The sequence below is a fragment of the Podarcis melisellensis genome (genome assembly GCF_964234715.1).
Source record: "Podarcis melisellensis genome assembly, chromosome: 12".
NCBI lineage: Eukaryota > Metazoa > Chordata > Lepidosauria > Squamata > Lacertidae > Podarcis > Podarcis melisellensis.
Window position 1 is genome coordinate 13,593,956 of NC_138544.1, and position 27,090 is coordinate 13,621,045.

Below are 27,090 nucleotides of genomic sequence, written 5' to 3' on the forward strand. Positions count from 1 at the left end.
AGGATGAGATGGTTGGACAGTGTTCGCGAAGCTACCAGCATGAGTCTGACCAAACTGCGGGAGGCAGTGGAAGACAGGAGGGCCTGGCGTGCTCTGGTCCATGGGGTCATGAAGAGTCGGACACGACTAAACAACAACAACATTAAGCACTGCTAGGGTTGCCAGAGTCAAAGCTGGTAAACAGTCATAGACTTTAAATTTTACATGCAGCTGCTCCTGCCTGTTTCTCTGCTCCTGGTTTGAAGGTTTGCAGCTATAGAATTTGCTACCACAAGATGTAGATTAGCCACCAACTTGGATGACTTGAACAGGGATTAGACCAATGGGAGGTAAGGCTATCATGGGGGAAATGAGTTTTGGCATGCCCCTAAATGTCGCCTGCTGGAGACCAAGAGGGCTATTGTGCTCATGGCTTGCTGGTGGGCTTCCCAGCAGAATCTAGTTGGCCACTGGGAAATGAGACGCTAGACTAGAGAGCCTTTGGTCTGATTGAGCAAGGCTATTGTTCTGACTCTTCTCCAGCTTTCAGTCGGGCAACCCAAGGTACTTGAGACACATGTTTTTGTATCATTCAGAGCAATATTACCCAAACTTGGGCCTCCAGCTGTTTTTGGACTACAGCTCCCATCATCCCTGACTACTGTTCCTGCTGGCAAGGGATCATGGGAGTTGTAGTCCAACAACAATCGGAGAGCTAAGTTTGGGAAACACTGTATGCCGTCCATCTGATATAATTGGTGTCCTGTATAAAAGATTAGCTTGGTATGTGTCTTGAGTTCATTTCATAAACTTCCAAGTTGATTTCTTTTCAGTGAAATGGTAAGACAATGCTTTTCCATTTTTAAACGACAATCATCTAAACTTGTTAACCTTTCCCCTCTATTTATTGTTGTTTTCCAGTTTTTGACATACACAAGAATGTAATTTGAAGCTATGAGCCATTAGTTAAGTGGGGAAACCTGTGATAATCCAGATTTTCTGGACTGCGGTTCATAACATCCTTGACCTTTGGCCGCAATTTCCAAGGCTAATGACAGCAAGAGCCCCCCAACATATGAATTAAAATGTTATATTCAAAATGGAAAGTAATAGAATTAAATTAATCAGTACCCAAACATCAACATTCATTTTGATTTTGATGACTGAGATCCAAAAACTCACAGAAGTGTTTTTGCCCTCGGTGGTGTGGGTTTGGGATTTTATTTCATTTTTAAAAACATCTCACCACCCCCTGCAGTATCACAAATGTCTTTGAAGCTCCCCTCATTTTCCAAAGCATATTTGCCATACAGCATGGGGAGCTTCTGTCAGAAAGATGCATCTAACCCACCTTCCTTCATCTCTCAGAAGTAATGTCACCACACTTCCTTAGATCTAGCCTTTGCTTTGCAGCAAGAGAAAAACTTGCAAATGAACACATTGAGATTGATTTTGCTGCAGGAATTTAAAGTTCCAGTGCTGACTAATATGAAAACCAGGGTGAGAAAAGAGAGGTTGCATATTGGAAAATATAGAGCCAAGATGTCAATGACAAATTCATCTTATCAATATGTATTGAATTGAATCGGCCAAGGGCTTTAGAGTTGAATGCAGAGAATATTGTTCTAATGGAAGAGAAATTGGGAGTCAGTTTAGATACATTTTGATTTGGAAGGTTGATTTGTAGGCTGAAAGGAATAGAGAAACATGGGTTGAAGAGGCTGAAAGTATATGCAAGAAGAATATACCGTATTTTTCATGTATAAGACGCCCCCTATTTTTGCGGCAACAACAAATCGCCAGTCCACCCTTGGCACTATCTGTGTATAAGACGCCCCCTAATTTTTTAGTCTTATACACAGAAAAATATGGTAGTTAGCAATGCTGCCTGAACTCTGAATCAGAAAGCTGCTTGATTGCATTTTCATTTAAAAACCCCAAAGGTGTGAGTCTTATTTGAAATCTGTTTAAGAAACGCTTTCATTTCATTTTCCCTTCCAAGGAATCCCTTGCATTAAACCAGATGATGCTGAAGTTGCCAGGAATTTGGGTCTGTCGTTTGAGGAAGTAATTGAAACGCTGCCGGATGGTTCAGAGAGACTGATCAACTCCAGAGAGGTTAGTGCACTCCTGTGAGTCTCTGCCTTCTCATCCACACTCCTCCACGGAAACGAATGACAACTTTAAAACTCACACACAAACATGTAACCAAATACTTGATTTTTACATGTTAGGCAATTTTTAAAATGAGCATAACAGAAAATGAAAGTGTGAAATTAATATAGATGCAGACATACATGGTTTGGTTTAAATGCTTCAGGCTAATGCACTTCCTCCCCCCTTTTTTTTCTTTATTAAAGATTTTCTTGATTTACAAAGGCTAATGCGCAACCAAACTCTGCAGGGTGTAGGAACATAGGTTCTGGCACTGCATGGATTCTGCTTCCTATAGTTGGCACCAGAGAAAGAACTGAGCCAGATCTGGCAGCTTCCACTGCTGGCTTTTATCGTAGTCATCTGATATGTACTAATAGAAGATAGTGATTAGTATGAAAATGCTAAACTCTGCTTTAGCACTACATGTATGAACTAGAATGAGCCTGAGCAAAGCCTTGGTCTTGCAGACTTTCTCCTGCTGCATAGATGGGACCAGGAATTCTGCCACATGAATCCTAAAATACTTTTCTGAAATCCAGGTTTCTTCTTATGTACAAAAATGTTTTGCTGGGACGTGGGTGGTGCTGTGGGTTAAACCACAGAGCCTAGGGCTTGCCGATCAGAAGGTCGGCGGTTCGAATCCCCGTGACAGAGTGAGCTCCCGTTGCTCGGTCCCTGCTCCTGCCAACCTAGCAGTTCGAAAGCATGTCAAAGTGCAAGTAGATAAATAGGTACCGCTCCGGCGGGAAGGTAAACAGTGTTTCTGTGTGCTGCTCTGGTTCACCAGAAGCGGCTTAGTCGTGCTGGCCACATGACCCGGAAGCTGTATGCCGGCTCCCTCGGCCAGTAAAGAGAGATGAGCGCCGCAACCCCAGAGTCGGCCACGACTGGACCTAATGGTCAGGGGTCCCTTTACCTTTACTTACACACATGTTTAAATCAATCTCTTAAGTTGCAAAGCAATACAGCTTCATAGTATCGCTTCTCAGCCACAGAGACTTACTATACTTTTATTTTTAAAACCTGTTTAGTGCAAGACAAGAAACAAATTGAAACAATTGCTCTAGGGCAGTCATGTCCAGACTGGTCGATCGCGATCTACCGGTCGATCTCTGTGTCTCCCTGGTTGATCCTAGTTGATCATGCCCCCCCCCCAAGCTCAACAGTAGATCGATCACTGCCAGTTTTTTATAGTGGTAGTAGATCGCAGTCTCTTGGGGGTTGGAGATCCCTGCTCTAGGAGATTAAAATAATTGTTTCAGGAAATTCATCTGTAAATTCACGCCAGACATCATGCCCAAATCCAACAGAGCAGTTGCCAGTAGTGGCCTGATCATTAGACTGCCAGGAACTGAGGCTTGAACAGAAGATGAAAATGGAGAAAATTTGAGAGACTATTAGGACTTTGGATAGAATTCCATTTTCTTGACTATGGGTGGTGGGACATATACATAGGAACATTACTGTGACTACCGTTGCAGTGAGAACATTGGAATACACCAACATCTGTCATTCTCAGTTCACAGGTATGAGTAGACAGCAAGCGTTAAATGCCATCACTCAACAAGCCAAAAATAAAGGAGTAGGAGGACACTTAACAAGCAGTAAATTGAAAGATTGGCTGATCTCGCGGCAGCGTTATTGGGGGACGCCTATTCCAATCATCCACTGCCAGAGTTGCGGTCCTCTTCCTGTCCCTTACGAAGACTTACCTGTGCAATTGCCCAGTGTCACATCCTTTACAGGAAAGGGCGGCTCGCTTTTGGCTTCTGCTTCACACTGGGTAAACTGCTTGTGTCCGAGGTGAGTTCACATTTTCTTTACAGCTTCTGGTCCGTGATTTGGCTGGAAGAGGAGTAAATTTTGTTTCATTTTTATTATTATTACGGTTAAACATTTGGTTGATGCTGTGGCTTCTGGTTTTCTTTTTTTTAAAAAAAGAGAGAGAACAGAAAACCAAAGCTTAGTGTCCTACAAATCTGACTATCTCACCCCAGTGTACCTTTGTGCTATTACTTCCCAAAGCATTGCCTTCTGTGAAAGTGGAGAGCAGTCTCAGGTTCTTTCTATTCACCAGTTCTTTTTATGCAGAAAAAAGATCTTAACTGCAAAAGGCTGTGTGTCTGTTTCTTCTTACTGCTGAGCTCAGTCATTAGAGGAACAGGGTTTTTCTTTGGAGGGAAAGCGTTGTCTTCCTCTTTATAGCAAGGTTAGCTGTATTACTATTGGAAACGGAGTTAAAGCAAGCTCTGTGGGCTGTTTTTCCTTGGAAAATGGGGAGATCTTAGTTCACTTCTCTTGCATGAGTCTGGTGCCAGGGCTGCTTCACGTATTTCTTCTTTTAAGTGTGAGGGCAAGGGGGGTATCATTTGTTTTTATTTGCTGCAAGTAAATAAAAGTAAATCTGCTGCTCTGTGTACCAAAAGATTATCTCTGCATTGGAAAATGGTAAAGTGTAAAGTCACCTAGAATTGCGGCTTTTGGTTTAGATCTGAGCTTCTTATTGTTTGTCAGGCAGCTATTTGTATTAGAAAGGAGTTTTATGCAGGCCAGATTTAAGCCTTTTGTTTGCTTGGTTCAACAGAATCTAATTCAGATTTGGAGAATTATATTTTCATTAGGGAAACTAGATCTGTATTCTCCAGGGTCTGGTGGATGGCTAATGCTTGGTGGAAAGGATCTGAATTTAGCCATATCCTTGAGAGACTGTTTCCTCATCATGCGTATAATGGAACATTGCTCTCAGCAGAGTTGACATGATGAATTCTGTATTGTTAGGCTGCCTTGTTGGAGCCGTTAAGTGATCTCAAGTCATTCACACTTCAGAATATAGAAGCAGTAAACCTGTCACTTTCTCTGGACATTTGAGAGCTAGTGAATAGATTATTTTTGGTACTGCGGTACCTCAGTGCTGTGACTCAGAAAGACTCATTCCATTTTGTTGCTGTTGCAAAAGGCATTTGATGTAAAGAACTATGCTCAGGCAAAACTCAGCCAAGAAATTCATCTTAATAAATGTCTCACTTCAGAATGGAGCCAGAAGTACAATCGTACCTTGGAAGTCGAACAACTTAGTTCCTGAACGTTTTAGCTCCCGAATGTCACAAACCCGGAAGTGACGGTTCCAGTTTGCGAACTATTTTTGGAAGCCGAATGTCCGACAGGGATTCCGTGGCTTCCGATTGGCTGCAGGAGCTTCCTGCAGCCAAGCAGAAGCCACGCTTTGGTTTTCGATCGTTTTGGAAGTCGAACGGACACGGATTCCCTTTGACTTCCAAGGTGCAACTGTAATCCCTCTTTTAAAATGTACGAAAAGGTGTCACTTGGTGATTCCTGTGTTCAGCAATGTCTAGGGATTAAGAATTGGAAATTGATTTCAACTTAGGCCACTTTGAGATGATGATAATAATGAACAGTTACTTTGAGCACCTGCCTTTTCTGACCACTCCATGCTTATCTACAAAAGAATCACATGATGTTGACATACTAGTTTTTGTGCACTTCTTGCTTTTTACATGGTGAAGCCTTCAAACTTGTCATTCCCTGCCCTCCATCTTGGTTTCTCTATTTGTGTATGCATGTGCGCACACACATACACATGTAATCTTTTAGCAACCATGTTCAACCCACATGCTTTTGGGAAAGAGGATCGCCCAGAAAAGATTCATACAAATGGAGAGACAAACATATAAGATATACTATGCCCTGGCTACACATCCATCTGAAAGCTACAAGAATCAAATGTTGGCTTTCTTCTCTGCCTACAGGTGGATATCTCACTCACACAGCATTTTATTAATCAATAAAGCCCAAAATTCTGTAACTGTGCGAGTAGTCTCTTGTTTAGTCCAGTGGATCTTGGAATCAAAGAATCATAGAATTGTGGAGTTGAAAGGGACTCCGTGGGTCATATAATCCAACCCACTGATATGTGGGACTCTCAACTGCATCATACATGAAGGAAGGCCATCCAACTTCTGCTTTAAAATTTCCAAGGAAGTAGAGACCACCACTTCTCGTGGGAGTCTATTCCACTGTCAAACACTGTCAGAAGGTTCTTTCTGAAGTTTAGTTGGAATCTCCTTTCTTGGAAGCCATTAATTTGGATCCTAACCTCCAAAGCAGAAGAAAACAAGCTTGCTCAATCCTCCATGTGACAGCCCTTTAGATTTTTGAATATGTCTATCCAATTTACCAGGCTAAACATAAGCTGGGACTTAAAGGAAAAAGAGAGCCATCTTCTCAGTATTTTGAATGAGCTTGAACCAGACTAAGTTTGTTGGTGAGACTTAAAATACTTCATCCGGATCTAAACTAATTATCGGTGTATTGTAAATCTACACACAAGTTTATATCCTTATAAAATGATAGCAAATCTTGAGTAATAGCATTTACTTTCCACATTTTATTGTTGTAAAAGGCTTCAGTGAACACTCAGCTGGGAGCAAGCATCCAATATATGTGTCCATTCTCAGAGGAATAGATTTCTGCTATTCCTTTTGAGTTTTCAGGGATCCTACAGTGTAATGCTAGTAAAAGGCATACAGTACCTTGGTGCTTGGGAAATCTGGAGGGTTGACAGTAGTTTGAAAGAATAAGAGATCACTGAATTGACTCTTGAAAGGTTCGTTCATTTATGACTCATTCGTCATGCAAGTTGTAAGATTTAGGACCAATTTGAATTCCTATCCATTCAGATTAACGGGGGGTTGCTGGATTTGACAGTAGGAATGAATGAATCTACCCATTTTGGTTTTTCATTTTTCCAGTTTTAAGTTCATTTCATCAGATGCAAGAATTGAGAGAGAGAGAGAGAGAGAGAGAGAGAGAGAGAGAGAGAGAGAGAGAGAGAGAAGGTGCTACTGGCTTATTCCCATTTCTGATTTCTCACTTCTAATAAGATTTGCAAAGCAGAGACTTGTAGATCTCGCCTCTGCTGGGATCTGTGAGCTCTGACTTTGCATGCCCACTTAGAAGCTTGGCTTATACAACAAGTGAGCATCGCAGATCTGTAGTTTGCAAATTGGCTGTTAATGCGGCTTCAGTCTCATAAGGGACATCATAAAAAAAAATCGTGCAAACAAAGCTCCCCAGATGGCTCCCTTTTATCTCTGCAGAACCCTAATAATTATGATTTGTGTTCCTCAGGTGCAAGCAGCCTGCAAAAAGGGAAACGGACACCATGGATACATTTGTTGATTCAGCTTGGTATTACTTAAGGTACACTGATCCTCATAATTCTGAGAGGTAAGTAATTTAGGCAGCCTGCATTCAAGCAGGCTGGTATGTAATCTTATAAGCTGGTCCTGTTATTCATAGCTCAACATGAAAGGAGTGGCAGGGCTCTCCTGTAGATAATCCTTAAGTTCATACTTAACACAATAAAAAGATGATTGCTATGAGGGGTCTGTTTTTGTTCTGCCAATGGTGCCCTTTCCCCAGTATACAAAGGAGTTAGCCTGTTGGTTGTTTTTAAATTGCACCACTTTTTTTTCAATAGAATATTTATTAAGGTTTTTAATAATAATACAATAAAGAAAAAAAGAAAAAATAATAATAACAAAAATACAGAAGTAAAAATAATTAAAAATAAAAAAATAAAACATGCAGATTTTCCATTTCTCATTTTCCTTTAACATGTTTCCCGGACCTCCTCATACCTCCCTTTTTTGTATTCCAATTCAAATTGTTAGTTCAGCAAATCCTTGCCATTAAGTTTTAACCTGTTTCTAAGCCTATTTCTCATATTCCCTTAAAACATTACAGCTGGAAACCACTTAATTTCTATCCAACATCATTCTAACATTCATTAATTTTGCAGTATTTCTGTAAGGTAAAGGTAAAGGTACCCCTGCCCGTACGGGCCAGTCTTGACAGACTCTGGGGTTGTGCGCCCATCTCACTTAAGAGGCCAGGGGCCAGCGCTGTCCGGAGACACTTCCGGGTCACGTGGCCAGCGTGACATCGCTGCTCTGGCGAGCCAGAGCCACACACGGAAACGCCGTTTACCTTCCCGCTGGTAAGCGGTCCCTATTTATCTACTTGCACCCGGAGGTGCTTTCGAACTGCTAGGTTGGCAGGCGCTGGGACCGAGCAGCAGGAGCGCACCCCGCCGCAGGGATTCGAACCGCCGACCTTTCGATATTTCGATATATCGGTATTTCTGTAGATAGTCTTTAAATTTCTTCCAATCTTCTTCAGCCGACTAAATTGCACCACTTAGCTCATCTTCTGACATGGTGCAGTCCTCTCACCACCTCAGAATGCAGTGTATTTGAAACCTTCTTCTTGTCAAAACCTCCCAGGATCTAAAGAGCTCATCATCTGTATATTTTTGCAAGTGTTTTTTCTTCCTGTCTGTTTGTTCATAGGTTTGGAATGTCTCTCAAGTTATCATTGCCAAATTTGGCATGAGGGTTCCCAAGGTGGGGCAGCATTTTTCTTCCGTGTTGGGACACCGGCCACCATTTTGAATCAAGATGGTCAACCGAAATATGATTTTGCCAGTTTTTTGCCATAGGTTCAACTGCCTCTTGAGATATCATCACCAAACGTTGTCTATGTTTGGACACTAGGCACCATTTTGAATCAAAATGGCAGACCAGAGTAATCCTAGTTAAACATTGGCTCCCTCTACAGATTGATTTCATCATAGGTCAGTTTGGAGTTGGTGCGCGTGCAGCCCTAAAACTTTCAAATTACACTATCCATTTAAAAATCAACGCCTTGTTTTGGGGATGGCTTTTAGAGTCATAGCTATCTCACTGTACACCTGCAGGAATGTTAAGAACAGGAATCAGAGTCCATTCAGTTAAGTCTAGAGTTAACCTGTTTAGAGGGTTTATCACACGTCTACTGTTTAAACAGTTGTGTTTGTTTCATTCAGAGTAGAACTTTTACATTACAACAGCTTTGTAGTTTTAAGCACATAAAGGTATTCCTACATGACCTCACTGATTGTAAACCTCTTGTTGGTCAGATATGCAAACCTGAATAACCCCAACAGATTGTAAACAGATAAAAACATTAGCAGGATCATTGTAATAACTTGCAGTTTCACAAGAGTATATATTTACAGTAGATAATTAAATGAGCAAGTTAAATGAATCTGGATATGCAGAAGATACTAAAAAAATAATAATTAAGGAGCTGCAGAAAGAGGGGAAAGAAAGTCAAATTTTGAAATGTTAAATTGATTGTAAAAGTAATGAAATGTGTAAACTTGAAAAGTATAAATAAAAACTTAAATTAAAAAAGCAGAGCTATCTGATACCCTTTGCTGTCATTCAGTTGCACCTAAGCAATATGAAGATTTGATTTTATAATGAAGTGTTGTTTGGATTACTACAGCCACTGAATCTTTAGGATGGATTTTGTTTTAATATAATGAAGTCATGTTGCCCCCTGCTGGTAGCATCCAAATGTTTGCTCCTGTAAGCCAGTCAAATCCATTTGTATTGATTTTTTACTAATTGGAATCATTCTAACTTTCTTTGGTCAGCTATGCTTCTTCTCATTACGCATTGGTTGTTTTCTCTATTAGACCTTTTCACAAAGACTTGGCAGATCACTGGATGCCTGTCGACCTGTACATTGGAGGAAAGGAGCATGCAGTTATGCATTTGTACTATGCCAGATTCTTCAGCCATTTTTGCCATAATCAGAAGATGACTAAACACAGGTAAGTGCGAGAACAGTGGCAGGCTTAAGTGTAATAAAAGCTTGCGGGGGAAGCAAGGTCACTTGTATACAACACTTCTCATTGTATTTAGGCTTTGTACACCTGGTAGATTTTCTGAGAACTGATGGTAGTAGTATTACAGAGCTGCCCGTACCCATTTTTCGGTATTGCAGTAGTCTCTAGTCAAACTGGTTTTGCAGATTTCTATAGGGCTTCAGGGGACGCAGATGGCGCTGTGGGTTAAACCACAGAGCCTAGGACTTGTCGAGCAGAAGGCTGGCGGTTCGAATCCCCGCAAAGGGGTGAGCTCCCGTTGCTCGGTCCTTGCTCCTGCCAACCTAGCAGTTCGAAAGCACGTCAAAGTGCAAGTAGATAAATAGGTACCGCTCCGGCGGGAAGGTAAACGGCATTTCTGTGTGCTGCTCTGGTTCGCCAGAAGCGGCTTAGTCATGCTGGCTACATGACCCGGAAGCTGTACGCCGGCTCCCTTGGCCAATAAAGCGAGATGAGCACTGCAACTCCAGAGTCGTCCACTACAGGTCCTAATGTTCAGGGGTACCTTTACCTTTATACGGCTTCAGACAGCACCTGCAAAACAACGGCAACAAAAACCAGTTAGCTCCCAACAGCACTTTCAGGATTACTGGAGAAAAGAAACATGCATCTCAGTGTAACTGTTCCAAGACCCTATAGCTAGTGTCTGTAATTGCCTCCCATCCTCAGATACTGCCACGGAGCAGGTTTTCATCTATTTTAAAGGGTTTCTTGAAAAAAATATGTAAGTACTGGCAGAGAGCACTCACGCAGGGGTCCTGTTCCTGGTCCCCATGTGCATCGGTGGAGCCTTATAGCCTTCCTCACCCCATTATGCCCCTACACCCTCTGTTCTGCCTTCTTCCGGGTCCAAAAGCACCTGCGCATCAGCGATCACATGTCAGTTGTATGCTCCTGAAATCGTTGCCACCTGTAATGCTTTCTTCCTTATTGGAATCATGTTACCAGGTCTGTATCATGTGACTGATTCTGAATTGGGGTGTTTTCTGTTTCTCTTTAAAAAATAATAAGCCGTACTTTTTGGTCCTTCCTTTCCCCCTCCCCGGAGAATTTTTCAATTCATATCCTACAGAATGGTGCGGACTTTGCCTGAGGCCCAGTCATTGTTGCAGTGAGGCTATTTTAATTGAGGTGATTTTGGCAATAGAAGAAGATGAGGCCAGGAGAGTGTGGAGTAGCAGAGCACTATGAACTGGGGAATAGATAGATAGATAGATAGATAGATAGATAGATAGAGGTCCAAGAATGACTGCTTGAAGAAATAACGGAATCGTACATTGCACTACAGTATGGATAATATCTCAGAATAAAACTGGAAGCAAGCTCTTCCCAGTATGTGATCTACAAAAGCAGCTAGTTTGTGCTTCTACATGTGGCCATGAGAGGGTGCTGTTACTGTTGGTGAGTAACTGAGCAATAAATTTAGGAAAGATGTTGTAGAAGGTAGAGTTCATTGTGACTAAGCACTGCTTGCTTTCCAGACTTTTGCAGGCTCTTCTTAAGCACATTTTCCCTTCTGTTTCTCCCTCCCAAATCTCCCATACTTACAAAGATCTGCCTTTTTTTTGTTACTCCCATACATGGTAAAATATTTTGTGCTTCTAACCAGCATCTGCCCCTGCAAACAAACATGAGCCGAAATCTCATCTTGTATCAACAAGGGAACTTTTGTGAATTAACACCATGTCATCAAACATAAACGTTCCCTGAAAAATTACCTCTGACCAGGAGACTTGCCCATCCCCCCCCCCCAATGCTTTTTTTAAGTTGCCTTTCCCATGTATGGTAAAGTGTGGCCGTTTCAGATGAACGTATTTTTAGTGGAGAGGAACCTTTGCAATGGGTGAGCTCCTGTCCTTAAGCAGACCACATCTGGAATGCTGTGTCCAGTTCTGGGCACAAGTCAAGAAGGATATTGAAAAGCTGGAACGTGTGCAGAGGAGGGTAACCAAGATGATCAAGGGTCTGGAAACCAAGCCTTATGAGGAACGGTTGAGGGAGCTGGGCATGTATAGCCTGGAAAAGAGAAGACTGAGAAGGAGATATGATTGTTGTTGTTTAGTCGTTTAGTTGTGTCCAACTCTTCGTGACCCCATGGACCAGAGGATGCCAGACACTCCTGACTTTCACTGCCTCCCGCAGTTTGCTCAAACTCATGCTGGTAGCTTTGAGAACGCTGCCCAACCATCTCGTCCTCTGTCGTCCCCTTCTCCTTGTGCCCTCCATCTTTCCCAGCTTCAGGGTCTTTTCCAGGGAGTCTTCTCTTCTCATGAGGTGGCCAAAGTATTGGAGCCTCAGCTTCAGGATCTGTCCTTCCAGATATGACAGCCATCTTCAAATATCTATAGTGCTGTCACGTGGAAGATGAAGCAAGCTTGTTTTCTCCTGCTCTGGAGGGGAGGACCCAAACCAATGGATTCAAGTTACAAGAAAGGAGATTCCGACTAAACATCAGGAAGAACATTATGACAGAGCTGTTCAAAAGTGGAATGAACTCTCTCGGGAAGTGGTGGCCTCTTCCTTCCTTGGAGGTTTTTTATGCAGAGGTTGAATGTCCATCTGTCCTGGAAGGGGATTCCAACTCTGCATTTTTATGATTCTATGAGTTCCCTGGTAGAAACCAGACTGATTCTTTGGGAATCTGGCTCTTGGATTGCTGTCCCCAGGGCCTTGCAACAGCTCCTACCTTTTTTCATCTAGACAGCTATGTGTTCTCTCATTCGTTTAGAACATGAATTTATACGTATTTACAAACAGGTTGTGAGCTGCTTGGGGAGACTCTTGGAGCAGGTCACAAAAGTTTTCTAAATACGCTGAAACATATTAAAGCAACAGCAATACAAAATCAAATTTAGAACAGAGCTAGTATTACAGTGGTTAAAGGTAAAGGTAAAGGTACCCCTGCCCGTACGGGCCAGTCTTGCCAGACTCTGGGGTTGTGCGCCCATCTCACTTAAGAGGCCAGGGGCCAGCGCTGTCCGGAGACACTTCCGGGTCACGTGGCCAGCGTGACATCGCTGCTCTGGCGAGCCAGAGCCGCACACGGAAACGCCGTTTACCTTCCCGCTGGTAAGCGGTCCCTATTTATCTACTTGCACCCGGAGGTGCTTTCGAACTGCTAGGTTGGCAGGCGCTGGGTCCGAGCAGCGGGAGCGCACCCCACCGCAGGGATTCAAACCGCCGACCTTTCGATCGGCAAGTCCTAGGCGCTGAGGCTTTAACCCACAGCGCCACCTGCGTCCCACAGTGGTTAAAACACAGTACTAAAACATAAGAATAGCCTTGTTTGATCAGACCAAAGACCTGCCTCTAGCTGAGCATTCTGCTTCCACAGTGGACAACCAAATGCCTATGGGAAGGCCGCGATCATGGCAAGAGCTCTCTCCCATTCATAATCTTCAGCAGTTGATATTCAGAGGCAGACAGAAGATGGGAAAGGCTGGGCAAATTAAAAGGCCTTCTCCTTGCCCCAAAAATCATTGTGCTTGGCACCAGGCAGTTTTCCACAGGGAGGATATTCCAAATTTGGGGAGCGACCACCAAGGAAGCTTGATCTTCAGTCACTAACTGACTCTCCTCCAGAGGCAGGGGACCCAAAGGAGGGTCCATGCAGGTTTCCTTTGAGGGGGGGAGGTGGTCCCAAGCCATTTGACTGCCATGCTCCCTTTGGTTGACACAGAGAGAACAAAAATAGTGTGAGGCCAGCTTTTTGAAGGAGATGGGTGCAAATTTCAGGGTGGCTCAAGATCTCTGCTCTTGAAGTATTCAGCCTGATGTTCCATCACCAAAACTTACATGTATACAGTATGTTGAAAGTATGTTTCAACTGTTATTTTCAGCAGAATTATTTTTATTTGTCCTCAGAGAGCCTTTTCATAAACTCTTAGTTCAAGGTATTGTCAAGAATCGGACTTTCAGGCTAGCAACAACTGGGCAGTATTTGAAGAGAGAAGAAATTGATCTTACTGGTAAGTGAGTCTGTTATGGGCATTGCATTCCTTTAGCTATATCCTAAAAAATCAAATGACCAGTTTTGGGAAAGATCATTATTTGGCAGGGTACATAGAACTTGGCAACAATAAGTAGCTGGTTCTGTCAATTATAGTGGTGGTACCATGGCTCAAAAACCAATATTTGATCTTACTGTGCTGGGTTTCCCTTAGTGAGATCACAGGACCCCCCCCCCCCCAGTCCATTAAACCTCTGAACAGTACCCACCATATTTCTGTGGACAAGGCTTTCTAGCTTTCCAAATCTTGCTGTAATCATATTAAGGGAAGAAATAGACTGCACACACTGATGCTAGAACTGAGTTGACTATAACAATACAGTGGTGCCCCGCAAGACGAATGCCTCGCAAGACGAAAAACCCGCAAGACGAAAGGGTTTTTCGGGTTTTGCGACGCTTCGCTAGACGATTTTCCCTATGGGCTTGCATCGCAAGACGAAAGCCCATAGGGAAATCTCGGGGACCTTTTTTTAAATGCTGGCGGTGGGGAGCAAAGCCTTTTTCCCCCCTCCGGACTTCAGAAGAGGTCCAGGAAGGCCGGCAGGGGCGAAAGGCTTTGCTCCCCACCGCCAGCATTTTAAAAGCGGTCCGGGATAGCAGGGAAGCGCTTCCCGCTATCCCGGACGGCTTTTGAAGGCAGGCAGGGGACCTCTTCCCAAGGCGGGCGGGGGGCAAAAGTCTTTGCCCCCCCTGCCTGCCTAACCGGGGGCTTTTAAATCGCCCCGGGACTGTCCGGGGCGATTTAAAAGCCCCCGGACGGCTTTTGAAGCCTCCCCCCGCCGCCCGGCATCGGGGCAGGAACGCCTCCCCCCGCCGCCCGGCTTCGGGGCATCGTCCCGATGCCGGGCGGCGGGGCGAGAAAGCCTCCCCCCGCCGCCTGGCATCGGAACCATGTCCCGAAGCCGGGCGGCGGGGCGGGAAAGCCTCCCCCCGCCGCCTGGCATCGGAACCATGTCCCGAAGCCGGGCGGCGGGGCGGGAAAGCCTCCCCCCGCCGCCTGGCATCGGAACCATGTCCCGATGCCGGGCGGCGGGGCGGGAAAGCCTCCCCCCGCCGCCCGGCTTCGGGGCATCGTCCCGATGCCGGGCAGCGGGGCGAGAAAGCCTCCCCCCGCCGCCTGGCATCGGAACCATGTCCCGAAGCCGGGCGGCGGGGCGGGAAAGCCTCCCCCCGCCGCCCGGCATCGGGGCATCGTCCCGAAGCCCGGTGGCGGGGCGGGAAAGCCTGGGCGCGCTTGCAACTCTCCGCAAGGAGCGCTCCCGCTGCTTGCGGAGAGGTCCGCACCTGTCCTGGACCTTTTCTGAAGGCAGGCGGGGGGGGGCAAAAGTCTTTGTCCCCCCTGCCTGCCTTCCCAGGGGCTTTTAAATCGCCCCGGACAGCGGAGAAGTCCTCCGCTGTCCCGGGCGATTTTAAAATGCCGCCTGCCAGAAGAGGTCGGGGGAAGGCGGTTTCCATAGGAACGCATTAATTGATTTTTAATGCATTCCTATGGGAAACCGTGCATCGCAAGACGAAAAACTCGCAAGACGAAGAGACTTGCGGAACGAATTAATTTCGTCTTGCGAGGGACCACTGTATATGATGCTGTTTTGGTCAGTGGAATAGGCAAGGTTTTCATATATCTCGCAAGGTATTCCCGGTAGATGATTGTGGATAGCGGAATAGCATTTTATATGTTTATCTGGAAAAGGGTACTGCATATTTTGTTCTGATGTCTGTGCAGGATGTCTGTGGATAGCCGAATACAGTGGTGCCTCGCAAGACGAAAATAATTCGTTCCGCAAGTCTTTTCGTCTTGCGATGTTTTTCGTCTTGCGAAGCACGATCCGTCGCAACAGCGCCTCTTCAAGCGGCTTTAGGAAAAAAGAGATCAAACTCGCAAGACGTTTTCGTCTTGCGAAGCAAGCCCATAGGGAAATTCGTCTTGCGAAGCGACGCAAAAACCGAAAAACCCTTTCGTCTTGCACGTTTTTCGTTTTGCGAGGCATTCGTCTTGCGGGGCACCACTGTAGCATTTTAAATGTTTATCTGGAAAAGAGTACTGCATATTTTGGTCTGATGTCTGTTCCTATATTTTATGTATGGATGAAGCAGATGTAAATTATTTGGAGTGTTCATGCATTGAACTGGAAGCTTGATAAGTGGAATTGAAACTCATTTGTTCTTCCACTTCCTGCTACTTCCTTCTAATATCCAAAGCACTGACTTACATAAAAGCGTTGTTTTGTGAAGGACATTCCCCAGGATGTTTAAAAGATGTTGCTCTTCTCAGTCCCTAGAAGACAATTGCTTTGGATCAGGGAGAGCTAACCCTGGGGAGACCATTCCACAAACAGGGAGGCCTGGTGCCTTTGAGAATTAATAGGTCAAAGCCAGCATTTTGAATTGAGCCTGGAAACTAATTGGCAGCCAGTGCGTCCAATGCAGTCGGGCCAGGACTATATCCTCAAATTGTCCTGCCTTTGAGAAGAACCTGGCCACCAAATTCTGTACCACCTGAAGTTTCTAAACTGTCTTCAGAGGCAGTCCCACATACAACATGTTGCAGCAATCCAATTGTGTATTATAATTGTGTGAGAAGGGATTGAAAGCAACCAGTTCTTCTTTAAACATGTAGAGCAAAAGCAGTTGTTGTTTTTCCTGTGTTGTTCTCTGTTTAGGTCCTGAATCTGTTCACATAAAAACCAAAGAGAAGCTACAAGTGATGTGGGAAAAAATGAGTAAATCCAAGCACAATGGTATTGAGCCTGAAGAAATGGTCCAGAAGTATGGAATTGATACAGTCAGACTCTACATCCTGTTTGCTTCCCCTCCAGAGCAGGACATCTTGTGGGATGCAAAGAGTAAGGCACCCTCCCAGCACCCAAATTCTTCTTTTTCCTTGATTTGTCTTTGCACAAAATGCCTTTGAGGACTTGGATCAGGGGTCGGCAAGGCTTACCGGCCATGGGCTGGATCACTCCCGCGGAGATCATCCGTGGGCCGGACTGGCGCAGTGCGACGACGGAAATCGCGTCTGCACATGTCTGCGTTGCCGGAAATCGCGCATGCGCAGAAGCGATTTCCGGTATCTGTGCGTGTGCAGACACGATTTCTGTCGCTGCTTGGTGAGTCCACACACCACGCTGCGCCAGTTTAGCGCAGTGCGTGGGGGACTTGACCAGCTGGCGGCTTGGTTCAGGGGCAGCTGGCGGGCCAGATCTGGCCCACGGGCCGCACGTTGCCAACCCCTGGCTTAGATGGTTGACAAAACCCACAGATGGATCTAGGCAGTGCTTTTCACTTTGGGCAAAATATCTCTTTTAGGGGTTTTTTATAGTTACAGTGGTACCTTGGTCTCAAACTTAATCCATTCTGGAAGTCCATTTCAAAACCAAAGCGTTCCAAAACCACGGCGTGCTTTCCCATAGAAAGTAATGCAAAATGGATTAATCTATTCCAGACTTTTAAAAACAACCCCTAAAACAGCAATTTAACATCAATTTTACTATCTAACAAGACCATGGATCCATAAAATGAAAGCAATAGACAATGTACTGCATCACACAATCAATCAGTCAGTAGCTGAACTGGGTCTACACAGTCACAAAAACAAAGAAAAAAAGCTGCAAAAACAAAAATGCAAAATAAATAGTAAATAGCACCTCAGTGTAACACTCAAAATGGAAGCGTGGCACTCAAATTGGAAGCGTGACGCTCAAAACGGAAGTGTGGCACTCAAAACTGAGCACGTTCAGCTTCCGAATAAAGTTCGCAAACCAGAACCCTTACTTCCAGGTTTGCAGTGTTTGGGTTCCAAGTTGTTTGAGAACCAAGGTACCACTGTACTGCTTTTCCAGTTTTACTACAATACATACTATCTGTGAATTGTCATAGGAACAAGCATAATTTACATCCGGTTTTTTCTAAATTGTGGTGAGTTCGGGGTGACATAGGACATCTGTGATCAGACTGTCCCTGCGGGTTATCCCAATCTAAATTTCCCTCTGAAGCTTCTGTTAGCACCAGTGTGGAAAAAATGTGAACAGAAAAGATACCTGTAATTTCGCCCCTCCTGCTAGCTTAATGACAGCTTGGCGGGGAGTGTTGTTTAGACCACGAAAACTACATGAAGGGAAGGGTTAACTTGCCCACCCTGCCCCCAGCTCCACTTCTGTGATCAACGCCAAAGCTTCCTGCATCTGCTTTAACGTTCATTTTTAATAAGTTGGGAGATCGGATTCCAGATCTCCTATGTTTCAGCCTTTTAGAATCATGTGCTGTTGTGATGTGCTTTGCTTTTTTCCACGGCAGATTTGCAGATTTAAAAACAAAAAGCAGCGATTGTTTGCTTTCTGTTTTGAAGACATTTTGGATACTATATGAAGGATAAGCGTTAAGGATACTTTCAGAGAGGGTTTTTACAATGTCAGATGTGATGACTCAGTGACCCTAGTCCACAGTCTGTGCTGATCCTTACTCATTCTCATAGCAGACAGGGTCAAGCTATATCATCGCTAGTGGGAGACGGTTTTATTCTATTTTTATTTGAAAAGTGGCTGAATTCAAAATGAGCACATGTTGTGCAAACTGTTGTACTATCTCCATTTTTCCTTCCAGTTTAGCACTCCAGAGATACCATCTGGACAATAACACCTGCCTATTGGATTGTCTCTTTCTAACCTAGTCTTTAGATTTCTTCTTTCATTTTGGGCTTTAAATTGAGTCGTTGAAATTGCTGAAGTCAAATTCATATAGCCTTTTGGGGATTGGGGGGAACAGAAGGCTTCCAGAAGCACAGAGCCCACACATGGGAGAGGAGCAGGATTGCACCCATGCTCTGGTGAGCAACCTGGCTGCTGAATTCTGCACCAGCAGCTTTTATCTTTGCTCTTCAAGTTGCACCACTTGAAGTTGTATCTTCTTTGACCTCTCTAGTGAGAAGAGTACTTGTGTTTGTCCTCACTTTATGTCAGTGGTAGAAGGGACCTTCTCTGTTAAGGCATTTCTGTTTCTAGGCGTTCAGCCTAAAAACAAAAAGGAAAGTACTTCTGAATATTTCAAATATAAAGTTTAGCTGCCATAGCAGTAAGGTAGTGAATTTATTTTACTCTGGTTGCAAGTTGTATGTTAAAGTATTGCTAGCTTCAAAACTGTTAAATGCTGACTAATTAAAAGGGGGCAGAACTTTTTGTCTCACTTCTTTTTCTCCCTCTGAAAATGTTATCTTAACTCGTGCTAATGAAAACCTCTCTCTCCTGTCATTTTTCATTCAGCTGATGCAATCCCTGGGGTGGAAAGATGGCAATCTCGCCTCTGGAACTTAGCAACCAAATTTATTGAAGCTAGGAATTCTGGAACTCTGCCAAGTCCACAGCTACTGAATCAGAAAGAGAAAGCTGAAGCCAAGCGTATCTGGGAGCAAAAGAACAGCACTGTCTCTGAGGTTAGAAAGAATTCTGGCTATTCTAAAAACGATGGAGTCGTTTTTGTTTTTAGTAATGTTTTGTCCGTTGTCACACTAAATTTTAACAATATACTGTTATTTTTATTTTAATAGAATATAGAGGGGAGTGTTATAACCCCCCAACTGACTCACCCTCTTACCGTTAATTGGATAGTGGTAATATGTATGTTTGGACCCGTCACACCAAGAAGCAGGGGGAAATCATGCCAAAGTCACAGTTTGGTTTGCCATCTTGATTCAAAATGGCGACCTTCATGCCAGGTTTGGTGACAGTATCTCAAGAGGCAACCAAACCTATACTCCCAAATGGGTAAAGTCACACCAAAGTGATGTGTCAGTCTACCATCTTGATTCAAAATGGCGGGTGGCATCCAAACATCAACAAAAAGTGCTGACCCCACCTCAGAAACCTTTGTGCCGAGTTTGGCAACAATCTCTTAAGAGGCAGCTGAACCCATAGAAAACAAACAAATGGACAGACAGACAATTCACTTTCCAATTTTTAGTAGATTAGCCTTCTGATTACTTTTCTCTACTGCTTTTAAAACTCCCTCTTTTTTAAGCCGGGGAAGGTAAATGTGACTCCATAATGGCGTTTGATAATGATCCCTGCTCCCCAGATGTGATAAAGCTAGAAGTGTTATAAAGCAATATAGAGGAATTGTCTCTCTGTGTTTATAAAGACTAAGTTGTTGCTCTGCAGGTAATATACCAATGTTACGCTCTATAAATTCCATAAGTGCTTCCATTTCTTCTGTTTTGTGTGGCACAGCTTGAGGCACCGATAAAGAAAGCAAGAACAGTTTCAAAAATGCTGCTGGATGGTGATAATCCTTTTCCCGCTGCACAGCCAGGCACACTATAGATCTACCATACATCATCTTTATTTTAAAAGTGGAAGATAAACATCTAGCAGTAACTTCCTTGGAAGCCTACTCAGTGTTAATTATTTGAGACATTTTCCAGAGGGGTTAGTTTTCTTCACCAGAAACAGATTCTTGTGGCACCTTAAAGACCAACAAATTTATTGTGGCATAAACTTTTACAAACTAATGTTGACATAGGCTTTCATAAACTACGGTCCACTTAGATTATGTCATAATGAATTTGTTAGGCCCTAAGGTGCCACAAGAGACTGTTTGAGAAAAGGCACAGCCATTCTGCCTCTTCCAGCACCTACTGGAGAACAAATGATTTAATAAGGCACAGTGTTTTCACATTTACCGTATTTTTCGCCCTATAGGACGCACCGGCCCATAGGACGCACCTAGATTTGGGGGGGGGGAGCTCGGGCTTCCCCCGCCCCAAGCCGCGCAAGCTCCCAGAGCGATGCTGAAGCTGAGCACAGCTTCGGCATCGCTCTGGGAGCTTGCGCAACCTTCGGGAGCACAGGCAGCTCTGCGCAACCTTCGGGAGCCCGGCACGGCTTCGCGCTGGGCTCCCTAGGGCTGCGCAGAGCTTTCTGAAGCCTGGAGAGGGAGAGGGGTCGGTGCGCACCGACCCCTATCGCTCACCAGGCTTCAGCAAAAGCCTGTGTTCGCCCCATAGGACGCACACACATTTCCCCTTCATTTTTGGAGGGGGAAAAGTGCTCCCTATAGGGCGAAAAATACGGTAATACATTCAGCTTTCACTTCTACACCTTCCTCCAATCTGCGCACATTATGCCAGACCCCACTCTAAAGGAAATTCTGGTCTAGATACCTGTGGTTGTGGCATGCTCTCCTACCAGAGTGTGAATAATTAAAGGGTGCCATACAATATAGGTTTTGATAGCATAACATTGGATCTTGGCTGTATGGGCAAGACGAAACCATCAAGTAGAGATCTGATTCTGGAGGATGACAACAGTTCTGAAATACTCTAGAGAGAATTACTGGTTTGATAAACTGTAAGGATTTTTCCAGTGGTGAATCCTGAGGAGATGAATGATGATGATGATGATGATGATGATGATGATGATAATACCCCGCCCAACAGAATATTAAAAACATCAAACACTAAAAACTTCCCTAAGCAGGGCTGCCTTCAGATGTCTTCTAAAAGTCAGATAGTTGTTTATTTCCTTGACACCTGATGGGAGGGCATTCCACAGGGCAGGCGCCACCACCGAGAAGGCCCTCTGCCTAGTTCCCTGTAACCTCACTTCTCGTAGTGAGGGAACCGCCAGAAGGCCCTCGGAGGCTAAACGATGGGGGTAGAGACGCTCCTTCAGGTATACTGGGCCGAGGCGGTTTAGGGCTTTAAAGGTCAACACCAACACTTTGAATTGTGCTCAGAAACGTACTGGGAGCCAATGTAGGTCTTTTAGGACCGGTGTTATATGGTCTTGGCGGCCGCTCCCAGTCACCAGTCTAGCTGCTGCATTCTGGATTAGTTGCAGTTTGCAGGTAACCTTCAAGGGTATCCCCATGTAGAGCGCATTGCAGTAGTCCAAGCGGGAGATAACTAGAGCATGCACCACTCTGGCGAGAGTCTGCGGGCAGGTAGGGTCTCAGCCTGTGTACCAGATGGAGCAGGTAAACAGCTGCCCTGGACACAGAATTGACTTGCCCTTCCATGGACAGCTGTGTGTCCAAAACGACTCCCAGGCTGCGCAACTGGTCCTTCAGGGGCACAGTTACCCCGTTCAGGACCAGGGAGTGCTCCACACCTGCCTGCCCCCTGTCCCTCCAAAATAGTACCTCTGTCTTGTCAGGATTCTACCTATGAAGCCTATCAAAGATGTGTTTTCAGTCAGTTTGTGGTTGAAGCCTCATGATCGTTTATGCCTATGTGCATGTGTACCTATACTTTGTACCTATAATAATATATAATTTATCTACAATAATATATATTTTACACAAAATTGTACTTGAGGCTAGTATGTAATCGGGAATCTTCTTATGATGCAAGTCTTTCCAGAGAGGCACAAGTAGTTGTTTTTGACTGTCCAAATCCATGTTTGTGAATGTTTTGCCAGGATTCAAAGAACTACATATTTCAGGTTTGCCCAGATTTCTTTAGAGAAATTTTCTATAGAAATTTGACGAGAAATATTCAAGCTTAATAAAAATTAAAATGCTATAGCTGAAGCTGCTTTTGAAACCTCCCTCCACTTCAGAATTACCGTATTTTTTGCTCTATAAGACTCACTTTTTCCCTCCTAAAAAGTAAGGGGAAATGTGTGTGTGTCTTATGGAGCAAATGCAGGCTGCGCAGCTATCCCAGAAGCCAGAACATCAAGAGGGATTGCTGCTTTCACTGCGCAGCGATTCCTCTTGCTGTTCTGGCTTCTGAGATTCAGAATAATTTTTTTTCTTGTTTTCCTCCTCCAAAAACTAGATGCATCTTGTGGTCTGGTGCGTCTTATAGCGCGAAAAATATGGTATTTTGCACATTTGCTAGTATGGGACTAATCCTAGTCTTACACTATAGGTATTTTCATAATAGTCGTTCATCTATAGAGATTTTAGGATGAAGGACAGATTATAAATACTTTTAATAAATAAGTATGAATATACTAATGTCTATAACAGTACAATTATGACTTTCATACAGATTGTCTGTTAAGATAGTTTTATACAATTCATGCAGATCCCACTATCAGATTGCTTGCTATCCGAACACAAAGGATTATCCCCAAACCTTGCTCCACAAAGGGTTGACTCAGATATCCAAACAGCTGGGGCTTGCCCATTTCCTTACTTGTTTCTGTTGTGCTGGTCGACAGCAGCTATTTTTAGGCAGAAACCATTGGTAGGAGAGAGATTGGACATAACAATTTTTCTTGTAGGGCTCTTGCAGATTGGCTGCAGCACTTTCAAGCAGAAAGCATGGAGAGACGAAGCATGGATGAGAAATGTTCCCATGGGAAATAATAGAAATCACCAGCTCATTATGTGAATGTTTGCCTAATGACCCATTTCTTGAGAACTCATTGTGTTCTGATAGTGGGACCTGCGTGTATATAGAACCAGTTCTGTAATTAAAAATGGACAGAAGGACTAGTCGGGATTAAAAATGTGTTGGATCAATAAATTTCTGTTTTGACTACCCCATTGCATTTCTACTTCCAGCGTTTATGCAGCACCCTGTTCGTTTCAGTAAAGGGATGCCTAGACATTGTTTAAATAAGCAAGAATTGCAGAGCTGTAGTAAATTGAATTAACCAAAGAGAGAACGTTTTTCTTTTGTGCAATTAGGTAACCGAATTCTTCCAGGATGATTTCTCATTTCATACCGCAATTGCTCGATTGATGGGCCTCAGTAACACGTTGTCAGTGAGTATACCATGTAAATTATCATATTTTAATAACTTCTTTTATGGTACTGATGTGCGCTACAGATCCATGCTTAGCAGCAAGGGTGCAGCTGGTGGTTTAAATGTTCTAAAAGCTTTTAGTTTTTGCATTTCTCTAAGATCATTTTTATCCATAGTGCATTTTTCCCTGTTGATTTGGAATGTTTGAAATTGTCCTTTTTAGAATTGCTTAAATATGGCATTCCCAGTATCATGAAGACCAGTAATAATTAATCTGATATCTAACAAATCTTCACCCTTGTTAATATTGTAAATTAGAAGATATATTACTTTCTGTTTTGTTTCCCCTACCTTGGAAAATAATTCTTTTGTTTTACCTTTTGAAGAAAATTGAAATTTAACTGAGCTAAGACAGCTGTTGACTATATCACCTGGCAAAGATTGTGCATGTTGAAACTGAAACTACAGTTGCCTTGGGTCTAATTTAATAACAAGGCCTTTCTCTATAGGCCATGTGTTCACACTCTTAACAGATTGGTGGGTACAGAATAAAACCTAACAGCATTTAAGTAGTGTGATAGCACAGTTTTTAATCTGCATTTGAGAATAACGACTATCACACCCACCTGAAACCAGGAAGTAGGAAATCTAAGATTAGAACAAGCCCAAGAAGGTTTACTTCATCAGAAAGCAGTGAAATCTGTTCTTATTTCACTTTTGATGATCCTTTTGCAGTAACTGTAGTAGACACACACAGTGTTACTTAAAGGAGTCTGATGATGAATTCTTCTGATAGATCTGTAGGCAGCTGTCAAACAAGCTGTTGGTGTGATAGGATTCCTAGAAGGAATGTCAACCTGCCAACGAGGCTTTTCACAGGATGAGGGCTTGCTGTGTGTTTAGGTGGGAGATTATGTGCATTTAATAAATGGATTTTATTTCTTAATTGTTGCACACAACCTGCATACCTCCTCTGAAGCTAACAAATTGAGAACCTCACATTTTCCATGTACTTGGTCACAGCACCGTATTATGCCCTTGGGGAAAACGTGCGTCTTCAGCCAATCAGAACCTCTTTTGCTATTCTGATTATTGAGTGGAATACTGTTGCAGAGTATCAGAGGCACCTATTGTTTTCATGCTAATTACAAGCAAGACCACTGTCTATTCCAGTCACTCTTTGAACTTTTTAATTGTATTTATTTAGAACTGGAGAGCATAGCACAGCAGGATACATCTAACCACAAACATCTGATTGATTGATTGATTGATTATATACAGCCCTTCATCCAAAGGTCTCAAGATGGTTTACAGCATAAGATGTGAAATAAAACTACAAAGTACATAATAAAAATGAGAACAAAAACAAAACAAACAAACAAACACATAATTGCACCCACAAGTTGCAAGCAAATCTATTGCCCTGCAGCAATGCCTTTTTTCCCTTTCTGTGCATTCTTTAGAGTGGGCTTGTGTATCTTCAAATCCCCACTTGGCCACTCACTGGTTGACCTGGGGCTGCTCAGTGTCTCTTAAGCTATCCTATCTTACAGAATTATTGTAATGACGCGGGTGGCGCTGTGGGTTAAATCACAGAGCCTAGGACTTGCCGATCAGAAGGTTGGTGGTTCGAATCCCCGTGACGGGGTGAGCTCCCGTTGTTCGGCCTCTGCTCCTGTCAACCTAGCAGTTCGAAAGCACGTCAAAATGCAAGTAGATAAATAGGTACCGCTCCGGCGGGAAGTTAAACGGTGTTTCCGTGCGCTGCTCTGGTTCGCCAGAAGCGGGTTAGTCATGCTGGCCACATGACCCGGAAGCTGTACACCGGCTCCCTCAGCCAATAAAGCGAGATGAGCACCACAACCCCAGAGTCGGCCATGACTGGATCTAATGGTCAGGGGTCCCTTTACCTTTAAAAAGGGGGAACCTCAAGCTTCTTTGAGCAAAGGTGAGATATAAATGTAATAAAGAAATAATGCCCAACAACTAACATTTGTTTTCCATTGCAAAAAGAAATGGTGACCCTTGGAAAACTCCCTCTCCTACATCTCTGCATCTGGTTTTTTTTAAGGCTAACCCTGTAGCTTTATCTAGGGGGAAAGAGCTGGAATACTGACAGACCCAGCCAGAGTTATCCATCTTGCCTAGCTTATCTCTCACATTTACAAACGGAATTATGAATTTATTTAGTACTACAGCAGTGAATTCCAGTTTCCAATGTACTTTTTGAAGCTCTAATCCTATAAGCTGATCTTCGTAAGCATTCTCTGGCATCCGTACAGAATCCCAAGGGCTTCCTTTTGCTGAATGCTTAGCAGTGTCCATTAACTTTTCTGAATTTTTTGTATACGTGTGTGTTATGCATATAGCTCTCTTTCTCCATGGTTTTGCTGGCAGAAACATTACGGCTGTCTTTAACATCTTACTGTTAAATACTGTTTTTTAAGGCACAAGTCTTAATTTTTCCCCCTTTTTACTTTCATACTGTCATTTTTCTTCCTGAGTGGCTGCTTTATGAAGTGTTTACATTTTACAATCCATTCTTCTCCCTCCCTTTCTTTTTTTTCCTGCAGCAAGCCTCACAGCCAGTTGTTCTTCACAGTGCAGAATTTGAAGATGCTTTGGCAGCTCTCTTTGTCATGCTTGCCCCGATGGCCCCCCACATAAGTTCAGAGATCTGGAAAGGTAACTTGCCCAGTTGTGGGCTTCTTTGTTTTTTTGTTACCACTGTGATGAAGAAGGAAAAAACTGCAAGGAAAGCTCTGCATTCGTGACTAAACAATTTGATTGTACCTGAATGAAACTTTTTGGGGTTAGAGGCAACTAATATCTGTTAATAATTGTTACAGGGGTCATTTTTAGCCTTTCTGACATAAGGATGCTGTTTATAGTATGAAATTGTTTTAAAATAAAGAAAAGATAGTGTTTGCATATACAGTGGTACCTCAGGTAAAGTACTTAATTCGTTCCGGAGGTCCATTCTTAACCTGAAACTGTTCTTAACCTGAAGCACCACTTTAGCTAGTGGGGCCTGCTGCTGCCGCCGTGCCGCCGAAGCACGATTTCTGTTCTCATCCTGAAGCACTATTTCTGGGTTAGTGGAGTCTGTAACCTGAAGCGTATGTAACCTGATGTACTACTGTTGGGGGGCGCAGGCACTCTCTGCTCAGCTTCTCACAATGCAAAGCAGAGGTGTCTGTCCAGGAAGTCGGGTTGCACAGAGACACTGGGCATTGAAAGGATGCTGAGAGCATTCCAGAGCATAGCAAAGGCAGCTTTCGGGGGCGTTTGCTCTCGGGCGCAGAGGAGGCAAAGAGAAAATGAGGATCATGAGGGGCAGGGGTGCCAACTGGAATAAAATAGGGGTGGAGCCAGGTAAGCCACGCCCCACATAAACGATCACAAGACACGGTGCCCGGGCAACATTTGAATGGCCACACCCATCGACTTGGGGGCGGCTCCTTCAAATATTTCATGGGGGGCCCCAAAAGACCTCATCCCTTAGGAGTTGGTTTCTATGA

At 43.8% G+C, this 27,090-nt stretch overlaps 1 protein-coding gene across 1 annotated transcript in view; it reads left to right on the forward strand.

Annotated features, from left to right (window-relative positions):
- Window positions 1-27,090, forward strand: part of LARS2 (leucyl-tRNA synthetase 2, mitochondrial) — a 71,112-nt gene that overhangs the window by 26,986 nt on the left and 17,036 nt on the right. Inside the window, exons 11-19 of the mRNA XM_081882939.1 lie at window positions 1,982-2,097; window positions 3,656-3,939; window positions 7,285-7,383; window positions 9,680-9,817; window positions 13,736-13,839; window positions 16,541-16,723; window positions 19,136-19,305; window positions 23,511-23,588; window positions 26,143-26,254. Coding sequence (XP_081739065.1) covers window positions 1,982-2,097; window positions 3,656-3,939; window positions 7,285-7,383; window positions 9,680-9,817; window positions 13,736-13,839; window positions 16,541-16,723; window positions 19,136-19,305; window positions 23,511-23,588; window positions 26,143-26,254 — 1,284 coding nt within the window. The remainder of the gene's footprint in view (window positions 1-1,981; window positions 2,098-3,655; window positions 3,940-7,284; window positions 7,384-9,679; window positions 9,818-13,735; window positions 13,840-16,540; window positions 16,724-19,135; window positions 19,306-23,510; window positions 23,589-26,142; window positions 26,255-27,090) is intronic.